Source organism: Lynx canadensis, chromosome F1, assembly GCF_007474595.2.
Source record: "Lynx canadensis isolate LIC74 chromosome F1, mLynCan4.pri.v2, whole genome shotgun sequence".
NCBI lineage: Eukaryota > Metazoa > Chordata > Mammalia > Carnivora > Felidae > Lynx > Lynx canadensis.
Window position 1 is genome coordinate 18,595,922 of NC_044319.2, and position 22,770 is coordinate 18,618,691.

Consider the following 22,770-nt stretch of genomic DNA (forward strand, 5'->3'; position numbering starts at 1 on the left):
CCTTTGCTCACACCTTTATTTTAATAGGTCTTAGAATTGAATGTAATTTTTTCATTATGTGCCCATTATCTATCTAGACTATTAGTTCTTCCAGAGCAGAGACCACATCTTCTTATAATTAGCAATCTAGCTCATCCTGGTACAATAGGTAATGGAGGGGATATCTGTTGAAACCATGAATGATGGTGCACAGTAGTGAGAGGATTTCTATAAACTAATCCGCTCACTCACCCACATGCACATGCGCACGCCACACATTCACACACCACGCACACACATTCACCACACACGTGCATGTAGGTGCACGCGCAGACACACATGGGTCTAGGTAAACCAAAGCACAAGGCAGAGACTGGGTGAAGTTACAGGTGTTAACTTCTCTGCCTCACCAAATCATCCATTTGTAATTTTCTGCATTTGTGTCCTTAATCCATTTTGTTCCTTGCCTGAAATAACGGATGCTTATTGCTACTTTTTCCCTTCTACATTAGCCTAGATTTTTCACAAGGGAATTCATTTTAAAGATTACCGGCCTGGGATTTGCTTGTTCTACTTCAAAAGAACGTTCAGCCATTTTTATATACGCAATACAAGGATCCTAGGTGAAAAATATAAATACCCACACACGCTGCTTATCTCCACCTTCCGGAACATTAAATATTCAGGAAAATGAGGCCCACCATCGATTTTTCCATAATACCCCAATACGTATCATTAGTTGGCAATCTGTCAGGCAGGTTTCAACTCAAGTGACAGACTTCACGTTCAAATCAATTTCGATTAATTTTGCAAGAATCATTCAGAGAAACGTGGCATCAGAGCCCTGATTTAAATCAAGATGTATGGCATCCTCCACTTTTCATTTATCTTGTCATTTTACGGGGAAAATGCAGTCATTTGTCTGGCACTTTTTTATATACATATAAACCCATGCTGCTTATCACTCCTGGCTCCATTATCCCCAAGACAGTCACTTTTTTCCCTCCTAACAGTTGCTCCATTATTTTATTAGTGTCCAAAACGAGACCTCGCAGACAGTGATGATCAGAGAATAATGGAAATTAGAGATGGAAATGACAGATTAGGTCTCCTTGTCTGTTTCCTGGGGCTAATGTTCCTGTCAGTCTGCGACTCGATGCTTTAGCCTGTCTTATTTTAAATGACACCAACGTGGGGCCTCCACCAAGTCCCTGGAGGCTCTCGTCTACATCCTAAGACTGCCTCTACACGCAGCCAGAGGGAACGACAAACCCTGTGCAATTACCAAGTGAGGCCAGGCCCGTCCTCGCATGATCTGTCTGCAAGGCGAGGGATGTGGAGGCTTGAGCGATTAGCCACCAAATCCAATCACTGCAGAGGGCCAGCCTGGATCATTCAGGGCAAAAAGCGAAATGATATTTTGTCGTTGTTTTCTTCAGCAGCAAGTTTGCAGGCTAAGAGATAGAGCTGGTTATCCATCACGCTTTACAACATTTTACTCAGTAAGAATCCTAGCCAACCGAGATGCTCAGCCACCACAGAAGCTAATATCCTGGCTCCCCATCCACTATGCAAACGTGTCAGGGGTCAGAGAGTGAGGGGACTAAGGGGACTTTAAACAGCGAGTGGCACTCCTTTATTCATACGCCGCTTGACATCTATCAGCCAAGCCTTCTGCCCTCCCCACCCATCTTTCAACAAGATGCTACCTCATGTGCATTTACCCTTCTACTAACACCTTCCTCCAAATCGTGGGGGGCAGCCTCTCCGATGCGATCTCAGGTTCAGTGGAAACAGCAATCCTTCATTTTCACTAACAGAAAAATTTCATGGCATTTTGACTTCCTCAAGTTTTCTGACCTGTGACTCAGATTTCCTTTCCCTAACTTCATTCCCTCTTGTCCTTATTCCTCAACCTCAACCCGTTCCAGAACATTTGCCCTCTTCTAACGTCGATGGGCATCTATCACGCCTTGACTTAGTCATCAGCTGGCCAGTTCTCTGAGTTGAGTTCTTCTACCCTTCGTCATAAATCACTCCCTTGGGCTCTTCAATCATTTTTATTGCTCTTCTCCAAACTCTCACCCATTTGTCTCCATATTTATTGCTTTGAGAGTCCAGAACTACATTCAATATTCTAGGCTTGGTCTCTTCAGAATCACACAGAAGGGGCTGATCATCAACCCCGGGGATATGAGTCCTCCATGCAATGTGCGAAATGATGGTGGTTCCTTTTTCCACCTTGTCAGGCTGCAAACACATTTCTAATCTGCAGAAAAGCAATCACTCTCAGATGGCTTTTGCCTTGATCTCTTTCTAGTTTTCCCTGTTCCATCGACTGCTATTATTAGTTAGTGTTTATCGACCCCTTTCTCTATCCACTCTGCTCCATGGGGGAGCCAACGCAGAAAGCAAGCTCTCAGCACCCAAGACAAAGTAGAAAGTTGCTTCTAAAAAGCAAGAGAAGACGCACAGTGGTGACGGTTGCACAACAATGCGAATGTCCTTAATGCCGCTGAATGGTACACTTAAAAATGATGAAAATGGTAAGTTTTATGAGATGTGTATTTCATCACAATAATTTTTTTAATGTAAAAAAAAAAAAAAGAAAAATCCAAGACAAGATAACTTCTATCCCAGTCATGTGTGCTTGGGGGAAAGCAAAGGTCTCCGAAAGAAATGGTTACTGGGGATCCGGGCAAAATACCCTTACTTGGTACCGAGCATTCCCACGTTTCCCCCCTTGCTGACGGTGGGGAAAACGAGTGTCTCCTCATGTCAGTCTCACAAAGCCCCTTGAGCTCTGGGAGAGCTCCACGGGAGTCTGTGTGGCTTCGTGTGTCTCCAACAAAATCAACAGCTAAGTTCTGCCTGTGGAATCCTGGTGGCTGGCGGTAGAATGCAAAGGAGGAGAGGGACAGCTTGATTTTGAGATCCCAGCTGGAGGCTGTGGGGCTGCGAGTCAGAGGCATCATCTCTGAACTCGTAAATGGAGAAAAAGATGACACGGACGTCACTGGAATGGTATAAATATGGAAATGCATGGTGACATTTTTACCCATTCGCTATTCAGAATATAACCACCCCTTAGCTCCGTTCCTCTACACGCAATTGTTCCGCGTCCTGTCTGCATGAAGAAGGGTGACATCTGGGAACCGGCTCATCTGCCATCCCCTCACTTACCCCTGGTTTGTGCCCCATTCATTCCGAATGCAAAGATGCTTGTGTACTGGATCCTTCATGTAACCTTCGTAGCAAAGGCATTCCCCTTAGAAGCAGGGTAGGAAGAAGGAAAAGAAACATGAAGGAATTGATTAACATGTCTGTTTGAGAAAATGAACATGAAATGATCAGATTAAACTCAGACTCTAATAATGGTGTGGAAGAAACAATAAATCCCATTATGTCACACATCCCCGTCTCTACTGCCCACGGAATGAACACACCCCCAATCTCTCCATTTTCCACTATGTGCTAATTTTCTCTAGTGGAGGATCTAACATTTGCAAAGAGCCTACTATATGTGCTCGGTAAACACAAAGAACGAGAACTCTGAGCAAAAGAACTTTTTCAACCGTGTTTTCTCAGCGCCAAGTCTACTGCAAGGTGCATATTAGGTGATCAATAAGTATTTAAAGAGCACATAAGCGATGTATTTCATCAAATATTTCTAAGAAACTTGAAAAGTAGGTATTATTAGCTCTGCTATGCTGATAGGGGAAACTGAAGCTCAGAAAAATTGAGGGATCTGGAGACAGCTTATAAATGGCAGAGTTCATATTTGAGCTTATGACGGTCCATCTCTGGACCTTTATTCACACCATGCCAGGCCATTAGCCCATAGAACAATGACATACTTAGAGGAGGTCACTTATACTTCTTATGGTTTTCTAGGAACTCTGGGTTTTCGTTTTTAAATGAAAATGGCTAATTATTTTGGAGCTTTTAAACAGAAGAACCATCCACAATTCTATATTTGTTTAGAACATTACTATGCTTCCTTACCATTAGTTATTCCATTAATATACCAAGCGGTCCACAACCCCTTTGGAACTGTATGCAACACCGTGTGTGTGTGTGTGTGTGTGTGTGTGTGTGCGCGCGCGCACATCTCCTCACGGCAGGATTCCATAACATTCTTCTGATTTACAAGCAAAATCAAGACCCCCAAGGATTAAGAATCATTGCTCCATTTAGTACTGATCTTGGAAACATTTGCTGCTGTGCCCTTATATTAGTAATCCTTAAGCAATGCTGTGTATCCCTAAACTGCTGAGACCGGAGCCAGTGCAGCACTCGTGTGAACTCTGTCACTGGCTGGTTAGTTCACAGGTAGTAGAAGGACAGGGTATGACTTCCCACCATTTGTAAATAGTAAAAGTGGCATGCCTTGAAGAGACAAGGGACATAAGGTTTCCTCATCTTTCTAGGAAGAGACTCTAAAAAGGGATATACATAGCTTGGAGTATGATTTTCTGCTTTCCAAGATAAAAAACAATAAAAATGAAGCGAGGGGTCCCCACCGTCCTAGAGCGAAGGGACTGGGTAGGTTCTAAAGGAAGGAGTTTTTTGTTGTTGTTGTTGTTGTTGTTAGGATCTAAGGTTAATCTTTCTTTTCCAGATGGGCCTATAAGCTACTGACCATCAGGGCCCCACTACCAGGTAACACCCATTTTCTTCCCCCACACCTGTTTAGCTCAAGGTGCTGAGGAGTGGAGTGACAATTAGTTCACTTCTTAGTTTAGGGGGTGTCCACACAGAGTATGAGGTTAGTACTTTGTCTCCTGTATGGGAAACTCAGGCTTCCACGTGGGCTAGATTCACAATAGGCTCAAATTTACTGGCTTCAGTGGTGCTGAGCTGTGTCCAAGAATGGTCAGGGAGCTAGGAGTGGAACATAGGAAAACAAAGCTAGAAATCAGGGAAATGATAATAAAGCTTTCAGATGAATGACGTTTCTCCAGGAGAGAGGAAGATAAAGAAGGCAAGTACCAGAGGATCATAAAAGAAGAAAATTACTAAGGGGTCAGCCTTCCTATCTTACCAATTCCAAAGAAAGCATGGACTTTAGACTATAAGCCACACAAGGGCAGGAACAAAGTTAGGTTTTTTGTTGTTGCTGTTGTTTTGTTTTGTTTATTTGCATAAACAGGGATTTTATAAACAGTGCAAAATGGAAAATTGATTAAATCATTTCAAATTTTGCCCTGAATTTACAGACAACACGACCACCACCAACTCTCAAGATGCAGAGATAAAAGGCAACTAGTGGGTCTAGTTCACAGACTGGCTTCTCCCTTCAGGAGATCATTTCCCAGCTGTCCCTGTGGACATCAGGCATGGGTAGGACGTTGAAAAACAGGAAGTAACCTCATGAGGCTGCTGAGCCCATCACTCCGACTCTTAGAAGGGTCTTGGCTGGAGGCCATGCCCTAGACTTAAGGACTGACCAAAAAGGAAGTCCTTCCACGTTCGAGATCTAGTTACTGCAAAACATGTAAAAATAAATGCAGTAACAACTGAGAGTTCAAGCAAAGCCTGATTTTCCTAATGATGCCAATACCTACCATTTGTAGAGTACATTCACCTTTCTCAAATTGCCTTCACAGTCATTATCTCCTTGTGAGGTTCCATCACTCATTACCACGTGGGGACCCGCTGCCGACAACAGATAGAGCTTCCCTCCGTCTAATGTCATATGCGGCCCAAAGCCGGATCAACAGAGACATTTTCAAACATACCAGGCTAGAGTTTGAGGATATCCAAAATCTGCCTCTCAAACGATCCTCATTTCCGGAACCCACCAAACTCCCCCCTTCTATATTCCTCCTCAAAACCAGTTGGGCCATCTACAAGGAAAAGGAGTTCAGACTTGATGAGGGAAGTTGCTATGGCAACCAAATGCTAAATCTTGACTTTAAGAGGGGTTTCATGCGAGCACAAGCTCCGACTGTTAGCTGTGAATTTTAAAGACCCCACAAGGGTGTTGGATGCCCTCCTAAGCTCGAAGTGTTACAGTCTCTGCATCTGCTGTGACAGATGGCGGGGAACACATGACGTGCCGGCTCTGTGGTGGTGTTCACAGGAATCCAATGGAGAGACGTGTCACGGCCACGGAGAGGTGCCCAACCGGGATGGATTGTGCCCTGCAGGAGGCACGCACAGGCCACCACACTGCCAGAGAGTAGAAACCCACCAAGAGGTGATCCAGGCAAGGCCTGGAAATGGCTACACTTGATTTGTGCTTGCTACCCTTGAGGTCAAATGCCTTGAGGTAACTTGCATGGTGCCCCTGCCTTCCCTCATTCCCCATTCTGTAGGTGAAGGGGTGAGGTGCAAATCTCATCGAAGGATCAACCTTGACTTAAGGGCTCCTCCGACATGACTGGGCTGGACTTGATGTGGCCAAAAGCCCTGACTTACCTATCCTCCAGGTAGCTGTTGGCTTTTATTAAATGCAACTGGCTGGTGTGCTCCATCTAAAAAGGGCAATCTCTGTAAGACATCTGGACTTCGGTAACATCTAACCTCCTGGTCTCCTCCCCTGTGGAGACATCAGGCAAGAGGCGGGCCCAGAGTCAAACGGTCCCATGTGACCCTGGGAGGGCAGACAGGGAAGTACGCCAGTTGCACATCCTGAAGGAAGGGGTTTTAACGGAGTTTGGAATGAGTGGGTGATCCAGGTGGCAAGAACAAAATTGAAAGCCATGCTACTCTGCCAAACTGAGTTCAAGAGAGAGCAGCAGTGGTTCAGATCAAGGAAAGGGGAGGAGGGCTCCACTGAGTCTGGGAAACTGGACCAATGGCCCTCGCCAGGTTTTACACATTTCTCTATGGTTAGCACTGGCCTCTAGAAAGATCTGGGGTGGAAAGAATTTTGGCGAATGGCAATCTTGGATAGCCAGTAAAATCTGATTTAGCTTGGATGCCCGTGCTGCTTGTAGACCCATAAAAGCTACATATCTTGCAAAGGGCAGTCAGCGTCTGTGGCCAGGATTGACGGGGGCTGTGAAATCAAGCAAGTGTGTGTGATGCCTCCACAGCTGCCCAACTGGCAGAACAAAGTCCGGGGATGGAGTAGTGAGAGAAGTTGCTGAATCCAGCTAGTCTGTGTTTCCATCAGAAAACAAGCAATCGGGCAAACATACAACTATAAACAAAAACCCTTAGAAAGTACAGCAAAAGTCAACCTCTGGCTGGATCCAACCAGAGCACTAAGCCATTCAACCTCAGTGGTTTGCCGTTAGCCCACCCGGACCTGAGACACACCTACGGTTCCAAACCTGGGCAGATCTGGGGGAGAATATCAGCGTGCACTTGGCCGAGGGCTTCCAGGCACCGGGCTAAGAGCTCCAGGTACGCTACATCTCTCCCAAAGAGTGTGTTGCTACAACATAGGAGGGAGGCTGACACGGAAAACAGATCAGCAGGCTTCCTCCAGCTCATTCTTCTGGAGACCCCTGATGCATGTTTAGAAGATCCGTGTAGCCACCTCTATGAACTGGGCTGGGAGCTACAAAGGGTAACGTAAACGATGCTCGTTCTTTCTCTGTCCTTTCCCTCCTTCTGTTTCTACAGGTGCCATAAAAATGACCACAAACTTCACGGCTTAAACAACACTGTTTTATTATCTTACAGTTCTGTAGATCAGAAGCCTGACATAAGTCTCGGGGGGCTACAAACAAGGTGTCTGCAGGCCCACATTCTTTTTTGGAGCCTGGAGAGGAGAAAGCTGTTTCCTTGCCTCTTCCACCTTCTGGAGGTTGACCACATTGCTTGCCTCGTGCCCCTTTCCTCCAGCTACAAAGCCAGCAGTGGCTGGTGGGGTCCTTCTCGTGTCGTATCATCCTGGCCTCCTCTTCTGTCTCCCTCTTCCACTTTTTAAGGACCCTAGTGATTTCACTAGGCCCACCTGGTTGACCCAGAATATTCTCATTCTAAAGCCTGTTGTTTAGCCACCCGGATTCATCTTTGCCACATAACGTAACTCACTCACAGGTTCTGGGGAAGAGGGGGACAACATCCTTGGGGGATATTCTGCCTACCACAGCTGCTATTCTGGACCACTGTGCAGGTGATGCGTAAACGCATGCTTAACTTTGGAACGTTCTGGAAGGTTGCCTAAGGAGAGCTCCAGGCCCCAGAGGATGCTCCTTTGCAGTGACTGAGCGTGCGTGTTTGTGTGTTCGTGCGTGTGCGTGTGTGAACAAGTACACACGTGCACTTGCACCGTTCCACATCTCCATATGGGCAGACCCCTCGGCATGGCTGGGAAAGCACACGTCCCAACACGGTGACATTTCCAAGTGAGTTAGCTGGAGGATTGCAAAAATAACGTCGGCTTGACTTGCAGCCAATTCCCACACTCAGCTCTTTGGAGAAAGGCTCTAGGACGGAGTGTGGGAGGCGATAAAGTTTCTTACTGATGAGCGTGTGGGATGACCACATCGTCCCACGTGCGGGAAGAAGCAGGGCAGGAAGGGGGAGGGTTTCCAATTCCAGCATTAATGAAAACAGAAGTCTCCGAAGCAGCACTTCTCAGCTGCTACCCCAAATGAAGACGATGCACCTTAGCTCTGCTGTGGGGTTTGGGTTCCTCTCTGCAGTCTCCCGCATGGCTTTCCAGTTGGATATTCATTAATTGTCACAGATACGGGGAAGCCACTGGCAGAGGAGGGCTTCCCAAAGTCATTTTCAGCAAGGATTAGCAATGAGACGTCTAGGAAGACTGAAGAGGGAGGTGATAGGAACTTCGCTGTGGACAAGCAGGCACCCGGTTCCTGGCTTGGGGAGCATGCTCAGTATAATGATGGTTGTTTGCATAGTTTTCAGTGACAGATATGCTGGATCTGACATGTCTGGGGAAATCAAGCAACCCTTGATAATCCCACCTCCGCTCTGACTTCATGATGGATGGAACACAGACTTATGCCTTAGGAAGCCGTGGGGGATTTGAGTGAGTTATGCACCTTCTCGGGGAATTCACACATCGATCTAAAGTAAGAAGGTCGTTTCTCTCTAAGACCCCTCCATGCATAAAACACCAATCCCTTCTCCCCGCATGTAATTAAAAGTGCTTTCTGCTCTTTAAAACCTCAGTAGAGAAGAACAGACATCATGTTTTCACTCATATGTGGATCTCGAGAAACTTAACAGAAGACCATGGGGGAAGGGAGGGGAAAAAATAGATACAAACAGAGAGGGAGGGAGGCAAACCGTAAGAGACTCTTAAATACAGAGAACAAACTGAGGGTGGATGGGAATGTGGGGGAGAAGGGAAAATGGGTGACGGGTGTTGAGGAGGGCACTTGGGATGAGCACTGGGTGTTGTATGTGAGCCAATCTGACAATAAATTATATTCATGAAAAAATAAATAAATAACACCTCAGTGGCGCCTTCCAAGGCCCTCTGGGGATCATGGTTCTCTCAGAAGTGAATTTAACAGCTCAGCTTGTCCCAGGATCTCCCAATCCAAGTCAGTGGTGGGGACCAGAGACCTGCTGCACAGAGAGGCCCCGTCTTGGACATGAGCCGCTTTTCCGTTCTCCCGAGCACACTGGCTTTCGGGCAGGGTGCACAGCCCATCTGTTTGATTTGGTGTTTGCCTGACAGCGTGGGAGGAGCAGTAAGTAGGCACAGTCTTAGACATCAGATGTTTAAAATGCTGTACTTTCTCTTCCACACTCGGGCCTGGAAGACCTGTGATGGGCCCAGGTGAAAACTCTTAGACCTAAGAAGGTGAACTTTAGCCATTGTCGCCACCTGTTACTCTCCCAAAGACATCTAGCAATGGTTGTGACAGAAGTAAGGCTATATCTCCTGGACTCAACCTCTACTAATATCCCTCCACCCCAGCACCTGAAGAAGATACACCCGTGGGGGGGGGGGGTGTGTACGTGAGCACGTGTATGTATGTATTTATGTGTGCCTGTGTATGTATATGCATGTGTGTACGTTTGTATATGTGTGTGCCTGTGTATGTATGTGTGTACTTGTATGTGCACGTGCATGTATATATGTAACTATGTGCGCACACGTGTGTGTAAGTGTACGTGTGTACAGTGTGTGTGCGCGTGTATGTGTGCACATGTACGTGTACACGTGTGTGTATGTGCGTGCATGCATATGTACGTGTGTGTAAATGTGTGATGCATATGTATATGTGTATGTGTGTGCACATACACAGGCATATATGTGTGGTATGTGTAGTGGAGGTGAGGGGCTGTACGTGAGGTACGGAGAGTGGGAGCAGTTGGCCCCTAACTCCCCACATTTCCCTTGGGGGTCTTAACTATCATTACACCCCTTCCTTTGTTCTAAGGCATCATACCATTTCTCTGGGAAGGATCTATCTGTAGAACCGAATCTACTGGAACCAGGTCTTTATAACGACTACTGGAGATGAACCCTTTCTGCAAGAAAAGCGCACAGCAACCTGGAAGGAGAGGCCCACACTCCTCAGTTTCCTGGAGCTCACAAAGCTCTCAGAGCTGTGCATGAATATGGACCCTCTCAGGGAAGCCCCACCCCATCTGGTAACATGACAGCCTGGAAGATGTCTCTCTCCTTTGCCCCAGTAACCCCTCTCCTAAGATTCATCTGAAGACTATAACTTCAGATGTGCCCTGCGTTTATGTGGAAAGATATTCATTTTGGTAGTATTTGTAAAAATTAAAAATTTAAAGCATCCTAAATGTCAAATAATAGGGAACTATTTAAGTGAGCTATGATACAGACGTACAATGGAATACCAAATAGCCATTAAAATTATGTTATTGACGATTATTTAATGGTTCTGGAAAATTTTCATGATAAAATGTTAAAGTGAAAAAAATCAGGGAAATGCTATTGGACTTCGTGTGCTTATGAGTCTCTGAAAATCATGCACAGATAAAGATCGGAAGGGACATTACGATTTTAAAATGATTTCTCCAGAAGATAGAATTATAGATAATTATCATTTTCTTCAATGAGCTTTCCTAACTTTTCCAAATTTTCTGCGATAAACATGCATAAAGAGTCTGGCCCCAGTAGCTGACATCCAATGGATGGATGGCAAATGGGGGTGGAGGTCATCTTAAACGGGTCCATACAGAGTGGGGGTCCCAGAAAAGACACTTCCAAGGCTTCTGCCAGAAGATGACACATTTTAAGCCCACATGCTCGGGGGCCCAACACTACACTGGCAGCTTGCACGGTCTACACTCCCAAAGGCAATGGAAAAATTGGGAGAGACGGTCTGGGTTTCCAGGGGAGTGATTGCAAGAGGCATGAACTCTGACAGTTACCCGCTGCCCGGTGCTCCCGCCTACCAGTTTCGGGGTCGCACTGGTGTTCACAGGGGTCCAGGAGCCGCCGGGCACAGAGGTCCATGGCCCAGGGCCCACTGGAGTTCTGCTGAGAGAAGAGCACCACTTGGGCTGGGTTCAGCCAGTCACTGGCATCCAGCTGGCTCCCCTCCAGCAAGATGAAGCGGCTCCCTGCAGGAGAGAGAGAGGAGGTGTGCCTGTGTGTGCATACAATGCGCACACGTGTGCACACACACACACGCCACTGAAGGCAGAGTAAGGGACGCTCTGCAGAATACCCCAAGCCGAGATCACTACTCCTACCAGCCCCGGCCTGTCATGAGCCCCCGAGCAAGGGATCAGCAGATGGAGGCTCGGCCGCCACCTGGACCTCCTGCCACACCGCCCCCTGGTGCCTTGCCCCGTCCCGTCTCGGTCAGGGTGGACCGAGGGAATCCTGGGACACAGCGGCTCTGTGATGGCCATGGCATGGCTCCATCAGACCCAGCCACAGGCACTGGCGCTCGCCCAAGGAACAGGGACCCGCTGCCTTGTCTCCTCCACATGCCACGAAATAGCAGGCCCTCTCACGCCAGGGACAGTCCCCACCTGTCTTCAGCCTTAGAGCAGCAGAGCGAACAGACATTATACAAGTCAATTCGGTGCTCTGGGCTTAACAAATTCAGGGCCTCTCAGAACCTGTTTCACTCCCTCATTATATTGGGGTCCCCCTGGATGAAAGTAAATTATCGCTTCAGTGTTCTAGGCTTTAGCAAGTTACTGCAATTAGGAGTTTCTCACCCGGGCATACCCAGACCGAAGCATGGCTGGTTGGTAATCACCTCCTCTCCTCTGCTTAGCCTCTCCCTTCCCAAAAGCCGGGAATCTCAGTGTCGATCTACCTGTATCCAGCATGCTCTGTATTTCTCTACAAAGACAGGGGCTTATTTTAAAACAAAGAGAAATAGAAACTGGAGTGGGTACAGAGAAGAGGAGGTAATCTGTTCAGTTTTATGGTTGTTTCTTTTTTAACCTGCTTTCTGTCCTCATCTGCGGACAATCCAAATTTGTCCTAAGCCTCACTTATCTGGGTTTATTTTTCCCTCGCTTACAGTAACAAGTAACAGTGACCCCCGGCTTCCCTATCTTCCCTGTCCAACTCGAAAACTTCCCCTTTGGGGAGGAAGCCACATCCTCAGAAGTGAGCTCACCATCGGCGATCAGGTGCTCGGGGACGTGCAGGGTGATTTTGACAACGAGGGGGCAGCTGACGTGGGACGAGCACACGAGACCGATTACACAGCTGGTGATGCTGATCAGCGTCAAGGTGGTCTTATTCACAGGACTTCGGGGGGAGCCCACTGGAAGCAAGATACAAGCAAGACACGTGGCGGTAAGAATCTTGGCAGAGGGAAGACAATTTGGCCTGTTGCTGCCCGACCCAGCAAATGGGGGAGGCAGTGGGCAAACCTAGCCCAGGCAGGAAATGTTTCAGCTCACGACCCCAGTGAGCTTCATCCTCGAGCAACACCATGTCGTCAGCTGGAGTCACAGGGGCCTAGCCTACTGGTGGCCCTCAGGGTGAACAATGGCCAGTCATGTGCACGTTCTCTGCACTCGTCCTGGGGCAGGTTCACAAAGAAATCAATAGATAGAAAGGAGGGCATTCTCCCCTTCTACTCCCTCCGCTGAGCTCCAACCTCTTGGGTGACTCTTCCTCTCTAGGGCCTGGAAAGAGGAAAGTCTCTCTGTATGAGCAGAGGATGTTGTCATGCCAGAAGGGTCTCCCCAGTCCTGCAGTCACTGGGGTAAGGTTATAAATGGCAGCCTGGTGAGAACATAATAATGCTGAGAAGAAGACACCTTCCCAGGCAGGTGTGGACAGGAACGGGAAGGAAGGTTTTCTTGGTGTGTTTTTGTTGGTTTCGTTTTGGGTTTTGTGGAGACGATAAATGGTAGTAACAAGAGGGACCTTTCACCTGGAGGCAGAACAGATGTGGGAAAGAAAGCAAGTTGCCAACAAATATGTGTCCTTTGTAATTTTCTCATCATCTGATCTGCGTTGGCATTTATTAGTGCTAGAAATAAAATGCATCTATTATGTCAGACAGTGTGCTAAGTGCGTTGCATACATTGTTTTGTTTTTATTATTTGCTTCCTTAGGATGAATCTGTGAGTCTGTACAGTAACTACCCACTTCACAGGTAAGGAGAATAAGTCTCAAAGAGATTAACCTCACAGCAATAGTTAAAACTCATGAAGCGTAATTATGTCAGGCGCCAGTGCCCAGGCTTTATGTGGCTCGTATCATTTAAAGTGACCACAGTGTGAGGAGGCAGCCCCCACAGAGGGACAATCAGAGAGGCGACGGGGCACGTCCAGGGTCAAGCAGCTACTAAGGAACAGGTCCTCGCCCCCAGACGAGGCACTGCTCCATCTCTGGGGGCCAGGGGAGTCTTTGGAACCGCTGTTCTCAGGACCACAGGGAAGGTTTGGGTCCACGGCTGCACCCACCCTTTACGGCAGCACGTTCCCTGAGCGGGCGAGCCGGCAGTAGCTGGGATGACAGACTCCAGGGTGGCAGGCAGACTCTGGGTCCTCGGTCCCTTGCTACCTGGAGACATTCTATTCATGTTAGCGGCCTTTCAACGAGGGGTCTGTTTTCCCACACCTACAAATCTCCCTGGGCCACTCAGGCCCAGACCGGGCCTGAGCACATCTACCTCCAGCATATCCCCCAGGCGCTCGAATGCGAGACTGGACTCTCCCTCTTCCTCCGATTTCCATCACCTGGAGAACAGCACCCTCGGCGACTCGGGTTTCTCAAGTGGGAAAACTCCATCCTCTGTTCCAGAAGCCACACCCTCCACCACCTCCAGTGCCATTAAATCTTTTCCCCACTGGTGTCCAAAGTTCCTCTTGCCTACATTCTCTCCATCCCTACCCACGCCCAGCATCGCACACCCGGACCGCGGCAACAGCCATCTGCCCAGTCTCCCTGCCTCAACCTCCCCCACCCTCGCCTACCCTCCGCCCCGGCCCAGAGGCACACTTCACGAAGCAGAGCAGACCAGGGCCGTGCTCTTTAAAAGCCTTCTGTGATGCCACCTGAAGCGCTAGGTTCAAGTCCTCCAGTCGAGGCGTGTGATCTTCCAGCCTTAGTTCCTAGCAAACCGCAAGCCTGCACGATAAGCTTCATTCTAGTAAACTCTTTACCACTCTCTGACTAGACCATTATCGTTTATGTCTCTGTGACTTTGCACATATCATCTCCTCCTCCGCAGAATGCCACTTCGTCACCTTGTCAGCCTGGCATACACCTACTCTTCAAGTCTCAGCTCAAACAACATCTCCTTGTAAACACTTCCCTGAAACCTTTAAGAGCAGATTCTCACTCATTCCGGGCTGTTCCTTTAGCCCTGGGTGCACCCTGCTGTTATAGCTTTTATCACACAGCGTTGTCACTGTTTACTCATGGGACTGCAATAATTTGCTACTCCTCTTCCCGTCTCTCTGGTCCTTCTGCGTGGTCAACCCATCATCCAGCGTCTCTACCTGGCTTCAAAATTTCCAGTCGTTCTCTGTGACCTACAGAACCAAGTGCAAACTCATGGCACACATATAATCCTTTGGTAGCTGGCCTGTTATCCTGCCCCATCCCTACTGTCCCGTGTGCCCATATACTGACACCCCGGATTATAGCTGCCATATTGAACTACTCTTCCTTGCTTTTTTTTTTTTAATTTTTTTTTTTTCAACATTTATTTATTTTTGGGACAGAGAGAGACAGAGCATGAACGGGGGAGGGGCAGAGAGAGAGGGAGACACAGAATCGGAAACAGGCTCCAGGCTCCGAGCCATCAGCCCAGAGCCCATCGCGGGGCTCGAACTCACGGACCGCGAGATCGTGACCTGGCTGAAGTCGGACGCTTAACCGACTGCGCCACCCAGGCGCCCCTACTCTTCCTTGCTTTAAAATACCAGGTTCTTTTGTGCCTTCAAGGCTTCACATATGCTATTTTCCTTACTAGAACGCCCTTATCCCAGAGCCTCCTTTTTCAAGGCATTCTATACATTGTATATAACCCAGGTCTCCTTATTTTCTCCTTCTTTGCCTCCTATTGCTGCCAGGTAGAATGACCTGTTCTGTCTTCTGAGAACTCACTTTACCTTATTTATAATACTAAATTAAGCCTTATCACTGTGCCATGTTTTCACGTTTCTACCTCCTATCACAAAGCCTGACCTATGGCAGGTGCGTTATAAAATTTCTTGCTGGCCTGATTGATGTATTCTGTTCAATTCAACAAACACTTACAAGCATCTATTATAGGCAAAATCCTTCACAAGGCACTTTGGAAAAATAAATTAGACATGCCCATCCCTAAGAAGCTTACAGTCTAGTTAATAGCAATAAACAGTTGATGTACTCGGAGAGCTCGGTATTTTAAAGGAACAGTTTTATGCTGCAAAGAAACTCATTCGAATTCATTACTACGGATTTTCCTAAAACGGGATTTTCTTAAAGAAGAACACACCCTGCTCTGGGTTGGATGGGCCTAGGTTGACTATCTGCTGTGTATAAATATGTAAAGAGGATCAAGGGATCCACATTCTCACCCTCAGGGATACTGGGGCATCAGACGTTAGGCCCAGAGCCCCACTCATCTCTTGTGAAAAACGGTGGGAAGGATTTTTGTCCCGATATTAGCAAAGCTTACAGAAACTGGAAATGAGGAATTAAAAGGGCTGCTTCCAATCCCTGGGGAGAAGGCCCTCAGCATGGAGGAAACTCAAGTGGAGGTAGGAGACAGCCAAATGAGAATGTCTTCTGGGGGGCATTGGTCGATCATTGGTTGGGGGAAATGCTATGGAGCGTAACAGGAGGGACGCCACTCAAATATCTTCCACTGTATCCCAAGGGGCCCCTGTCCAAGATTCTTTAAGATGGGGTGCTGTACAAGCCCGAGGCCACACCGTGGAGAGGTCTAGGAGCCACAACAATGGGACTGCATAGCACTCTGGCGGTCACCAAAAAGGGCACATTTTAATATAATTTAATCCCGACAGTAGCCCTGTGCATGATGCATTGTTAAACACGCTTAACGTGGGGAAACGGGAGGCTCAGCGAAGTTGTTGTCCTTATCCAACATCCCACAACAAGTCAATGGTGAAGCCTGTGGAACCCAGACCCCCCTCGGTGACAACAGTGGTACCAGCAAGGGCATATAGGCGGTGGCGATATCTACAATGTATCTACAACAGCCATACTTGAACATCGGGTGGCCTGGAACAGATACCGGCTGTGCAGAATAACAACTCTGTCAGTGGTGAGGGGAGTGAAGGAAATAACCGGGGCCCTGTTGGGAGAGAGGAGGCGACTTGGGAGGCTTGGGGTCCTGCGGTTCTTCCTGATAGAGGATAAAAGGTCAAATCCCACAACACACGTATGTCAGGCCACAGATCATTCCTCAAGCACGCCATCCCATAGCCGCCGCCTCGCCCAGTCCCCAGGCCGGTGTGACTGGGTAAGCACGAGTACAGGCACTGTCCGCTTTTTCACATATAATGCACTTTATCAACTTTATTTCCTGTGTCTAAACACCAAAAGAGGACTCCTGAGGCTTCCAGAAGGAATTGAGAGTCTTCTGACCAAGAAATAGCCTTTCAAACAACTTCAAAACTTGTTTGAGAGTGCCATTATCTGGGAGAGATGATTCTCCGAAATTTTCCACTCTAGGCTCTTCTTTCTTCCTTAGGAGGAAACACCGGTCGTGATCCAAGAACGCTTCCTGCAGAAACTGGCCTTGGTCCACACGGCCCCCAACCCGACCCAGAACCTCTGCAGCAACCTGCCTCCTCTCCCCAGTGCCCCGTCACCCGCTGTGCCCCTCCATCCTTCCCACCTCTGCTGCGCCTCCGGCTCCTGGAGGGGTCGGTGTAGAAAGTCAGCTGGGGGTCGTTTTCTGTCTCTGTGCCAGAGTCTCCTTCAGGGTTCAGGAAGGCGGAACCAGCTGTAATGAAAAGCAGCACAGCAAAGTCGACATCTTCAGTTTTTCCTTCATGACACCCAATCACTGGGCAAGCTCGAGAGAAAAATCGATAGAAACAAGAGCGGGTTGACTGACAATCTGGGAGGGGTAGCCACGGACACTGGAGCTTCCTGATATACCGATTTATTGGAGAAGTGGACCTTTTCGCGACGGCACTCACTAGCACCTTCTCCGCCCTGCCCGTGCTCCCTGCAAGGAGGGACAGAGAGCCGGACTGCCAGAGAGGACCTTCATGGATGGAGGCTGGGAAAGGAAGGAAGGGAAACTGCCCTCCTCAAAAGCGAAAACATTCTGTTTTTGCTTTTTTTTCTAGGGTTAATATACATTCCACGTGAAAAAGAGGAAGTAATAAAATACATAGACCTGTGTAAAGGGAACAAACCAGTGTCCTCTAAACCCTGGCAATCAGAGAAAAACTGTTAACATTCGACGTGTACGCTCTCTTTTTCTGATACAGAAACAGATAAAGGTTTCTTAATGTCCCCTTAAAAATGGCATTTTGCTGTACCTTCAATTTTATAGCCTCGGGTTTTTTTTCCATTTAATAAATGGGCGGGCAACTTTCCATATTAACAAATATGGATCTATATTATCATCTTAAATGGCTGCATGGCAAGCCGCTGGACAGCAGACAGATGTGCAGGTAGTTAACGGATTCCCTACTGATGGACACTTAAGCTATTTCCAATTTTTCGCTCTTTTAAACAATGTGGTGATGAACAGCCTTTTACACACATCTTTGTGCACTTGTCCAATTATTTCCTGAGGATAAATTCTTGTTTATGAAATCGCTTGGTCAAAGGGTTGATATATTTTTTGGGTAAGTAACACTTAACAGGCCTCCAGAAACACTGGGCCAAAAACACCCCCCCCCACCCAGCCGTGCCTGAGAGTGGGGGGTCCAGGATATTAATGGTTCTGCCTCTACGCACAATCCACCTCCAAGCCCTAACATCAGACACTGGTACCTCTTGCCTTGTTGTTGATTCGCTTTCTCTGGCTGGAGGTGTGCGAGAGCAGGGTGGCCTGCTGGTGATTGGAATCCACGGGGCTGGTGGCGATGATGTTATCTTTGTACTTATTCATCAGCGACAGCTTGGCATTGTCACTTCCTGCGTAAGGGAGAGTCAAGGCAAAATCTTTCAGAGAAAAGGCCAAAAGGAAGCCAGAGCCACGAAATCTGCATGAACCAAGTAAACGGAGTTTCACAGAATTGAAATAAGGAACCTTTAAAGTGAGAGATTGTCAGAGACTGAAACACTCCTCTCTGATTTCTGGAGGCCGACAAAACTGAGAGAGGGGAGAAAAAGAATGATTACAACTGAAAATCCAAGTCAACTGATTCTGCTATCAATTACGGTCACCACCTGTGGCCCTCTGGCTAGATACAGGCTGCGGATTCCTTTCTTTTGGTCGACACAGAGTTTTATTTTTTTTTAATTTTTTTTTTCAACGTTTATTTATTTTTGGGACAGAGAGAGACAGAGCATGAACGGGGGAGGGGCAGAGAGAGAGGGAGACACAGAATCGGAAACAGGCTCCAGGCTCCGAGCCATCGGCCCAGAGCCCGACGCGGGGCTCGAACTCACGGACCGCGAGATCGTGACCTGGCTGAAGTAGGACGCTTAACCGACTGCGCCACCCAGGCGCCCCTGACACAGAGTTTTAAAAGAAGCCGAGTTTGAGGGCAATCAGGCAGAACACACCCGCTCGCCCCTCCACCCCAGTCTACACCTTTCCCTATTGTCTGACACCTAACTACTGCACATGTTTGGGCTAACTGCCGCTTCCTGAATGCACTGGGGTTTGTAACCCCTGAGTCACACATGGCTACCTGGGGCTCAGCACCATGCCAGGTGCTATGGGGGACGTGAGACATTGACGACATGTCTCCTATCCTCAAGGAGTTCCCTGACTTTAAATCTTATTAAGAAGTGGCTATTCATACAGGAAGATCTCTTCTAGATACCAAGCAGAATGGAAACTTTTATGATATGATTTCCCTGTCTTCAAGCCCCCCTGAAAGTCCATGCATCTTAAGCAATTTTCAGGACCAAAAACGTCTTCTTTAAAGATAACTGAGCCAATTTTTGAGGGATCACGTGGGGTTTTATCTATGAGGCGTGGCTTACTTAGAGAGAGACGGGAGAGCTACCGTAAAGGAAAAGTACAGTCGTTTCCTCCCTGCACCTTGTTGACCCCGATTTGGTTCAGCCTGATCAGGTCCAAGTTCTTTCCACCCAGCGTCTCGTAGAAACCCAAGGCACCTAAGGTCAGACAGCTTGACTGCTTCTTATCTGAAGACCCTTGTAAAGACCACAGAGCCATGAGCAAGACAACACATCTCACCACCCCACCCCAGGCAAAGTCTCGAGAGTCACAGAAAAGTACAGAGACCCCTGTCCCTTCCACCTCCGTGGAAAAATAAATTGCCGAAGCAAACGTGCCACATACAAAACTGTCACACACACACGTTGATCTTTCTTCGCTAGCTTCTTCCTCCCCTGGGGGCTGCTCTATCAGATATGAAAAGGGCTCTATCTAGACCCACTCTTCTGTTGGATGTAAAAGTAGCTGTGCTCCCAATGCCAAGCGGAAGTGGAGGGGGATTCAGTTTATACTTGTTCTTCTGATTCCCCACATTAGAAAACAGCTCCCATTGTCTCACAGAAAAGCTGGCTCTTCTTGCCCCCCCCCCCCCGGGGAAAGGGGCACACGTCTGCCATTATGGATGACAACCAGCCACCAAGATTGGAAAACTGCTGTTCCCGGCTCACTCACGAGCTCCCCGGGACGAGGACCCACGGGCCCACCTGGTGTGAGGTCCATCCCCGCCTTCTCGTTGCAGCCCTGCAGGGAGTCCAGGGTGCGGGTGACCTGGCTGGCAAAGTCCTCCCCTCCGTTCATGCACTCCCTCTGCAGGTGGTGGCGCAAGTCTGTGATGTCGTACTCATAACCGTCCAGGATGGGTGTCTCCCGGATGCTCAGGGTGCCGCTGGAGTTATGGCCCTGCACGCGGGCGTTGCGCAGGCTCTCCCGCCCGTGCCCGCCGATCAGCACGGAGGGAATGTAGTGAATCTCGTTGGCTGCCTCAGCGCTGGCACTCTTCTGGGGCTGGGGCACCCGGCGACGTTTACACCAGCGTCGACGCGTGTACAGGATCATCACCAGGCACAAGATGGACAGCAGGAGAGCGATCATGCCACCCTGGGAAGAGACAGCAGACAGACGTGGGAAGATGGGCGAGCTTGTCCCGCGGAGAGGCACCGGCCCTCCCCCTACCACCATCCATCACTCACTCACTCACTCACTCACTCACTCCTTTACTCATTCAGATGCAGGAGGCACTTAGAGTTGAGCCTCGCTCAGGGGCACAGGGACAGTCTGCTGTGATGGGTGCTTAAGGAAAATGGAGAAAAATGGGATTGCGATGACCGGTGCTTCATTTAAGTGATCCACAGTTGCTTCTGGCTTAGCAAACAATTTGAAAGAGAAGTCTTTCGATGTGTGTGTGTGTGTGTGTGTGTGTGTGTGTGTGTGTGTGCGTGTGTGTATCACTTCAGCTGTAGAAACAGGGGAGGGGGTTAGTTTGTTAAGGCAAATCTGTTACACATAAAGCTGGTTTCCAGCCAACTTTTAGCAGCAGGATGGCATCTCATTTCTTCCTGTCTCACATCTTAAAATCAGCCATGTATAGGTCCTAACTCCAGCGACATCCGGGCTATCCTCAGCCTAACCTGAAATGTTTCCATTGGAGTAGGGGAAGGCCATCGACCAATCCAAAGCTACGTTTATGTCCCTTAGGCATGCACAAGCAAGCGTGAGGAGGACCCTCACCATTTGCATGTGACTTTTTGGATCCCTACGGCTTTAGGGGACAGCTTGCTCCCACACACGCGGCCTTGAGTGATCTCTCATTCTTCTACAGTTCGAGGGAGGGACCGAGACCCGTGTCCTAGGGCCAGGCTCGCAAAGGCGTTTCCTTCGGAACCTTCTTATGCTCCCAGCCCATCCTCTGAGGCCTCTCCTTAAACACCAGGACTCCACTCGGTTGTCTAGCAGTGGCCAACACGCCATACTCGGCGACAAAGAACACCTGACCTCGACATCCACGGGGGCAGGGTTTGGAGGAAACCCACTGTTCCCCAGGGCTCGGCGGGCATAAACCTTCCTGTGCACGATCTGTATTCAGTCCCTTGATTTTGGTCAATATCCCTCCAAACCTATTTCACTAGGTGGGGGGCGTGCCAGATGGCTCTGCCCTCGACTCGGGCTTCGGTCACTGCCACCCCGTCACATAGGCTAGAGATGAAAACCCCCTATTAATTCCCAGTGGCCCACCCACCCCAGGCTGGGTCAAGATCATTCCTTCAAATGCACCAACAGGAGCCTTTTCCAGTCTCGTGATAACTGTACCTTGAATTTATAAAGTTCCTCTCCCCATACATCTTCCCATTTACCCTCCCTCCCTGACCATCACCTGGAGCAAAGGAGCACACGTCCCCGTGCGTACACACACCGTGTGCTCAGGCACAGAGCAGCTGACACAGGAAGCAACAGAGTCAGCTGCCAGGTGACAGACAAGTCACGTCAGGCGGCTTGTTGGGGACAGACACTGGCCACCAGGTTCTTCAGACTTTTCTCTGTTGGAACCCTTTCTCCTGGTGAAATCTCTCAGGCAAGTACACAGAAAGCGTAAATATGAAGCTGCCTGGGCTGCTGCGTGGGTGGGGGTCCTGACACAAGTATTCTGGGTCCTGGCTGACCACCACCTCCCTGCAGCCCGCCAGCCCTGCAGACACATCCAGGGGGCGGCACGCCCAGGGGGGCAGCACGCCCAGGGGGCCGCAAACAAACCAGAGCCCGCCCCCCATTTGCTGGAGTCCCACCCGCTAGTTTTTTCAGCAGGCCCTTTATCTGGGAGTCAGACCCGCCATCCTTTCCTTCACCCCAAATCGAAACCGCAACAATGGGCAATTAAGCCACACAGAAAGAATAACTTCCCGAGTGAGAGGAGTTGTCAGACATTGAATTAGGCTAGTGAAAACGAGAGGTAATTTTATTCCCTAAAGAGCCGTGAGAGCAATACAAACATCAATCTCCCAGGAAGGGCTGAAACACCATCTTTCCCGCTCACATTGAGGTATTCGGGGGGCCCCTCCGTGCTTCCCCTCAGTTTCTCCCGGTTTTGATCGGAGGCAGGCCGAAGGTTCATCCCCCGTATTATGCAGTAATCAAGCAAGAACAGTTGTCCATTCTGGGGCTGTTCCCGTGTATCAGACGTTTGTTCTAAATGCTCTGACTTCTTTTTTTTTTTAAAAATTTTTTTTTTCAACGTTTATTTATTTTTGGGACAGAGAGAGACAGAGCATGAACGGGGGAGGGGCAGAGAGAGAGGGAGACACAGAATCGGAAACAGGCTCCAGGCTCTGAGCCATCAGCCCAGAGC

The 22,770-nt window shown here is 48.6% G+C and overlaps 1 protein-coding gene across 1 annotated transcript in view; it reads right to left on the reverse strand.

The window, feature by feature from the left end:
• The window catches only part of ASTN1 (astrotactin 1), a 303,213-nt gene that overhangs the window by 136,988 nt on the left and 143,455 nt on the right, over positions 1–22,770 (reverse strand). The window contains 6 exon segments of the mRNA XM_030302950.1: positions 3,163–3,247; positions 11,293–11,460; positions 12,480–12,629; positions 17,175–17,282; positions 18,290–18,433; positions 20,135–20,528. Of these exon segments, the coding sequence (XP_030158810.1) occupies positions 3,163–3,247; positions 11,293–11,460; positions 12,480–12,629; positions 17,175–17,282; positions 18,290–18,433; positions 20,135–20,528 (1,049 nt within the window).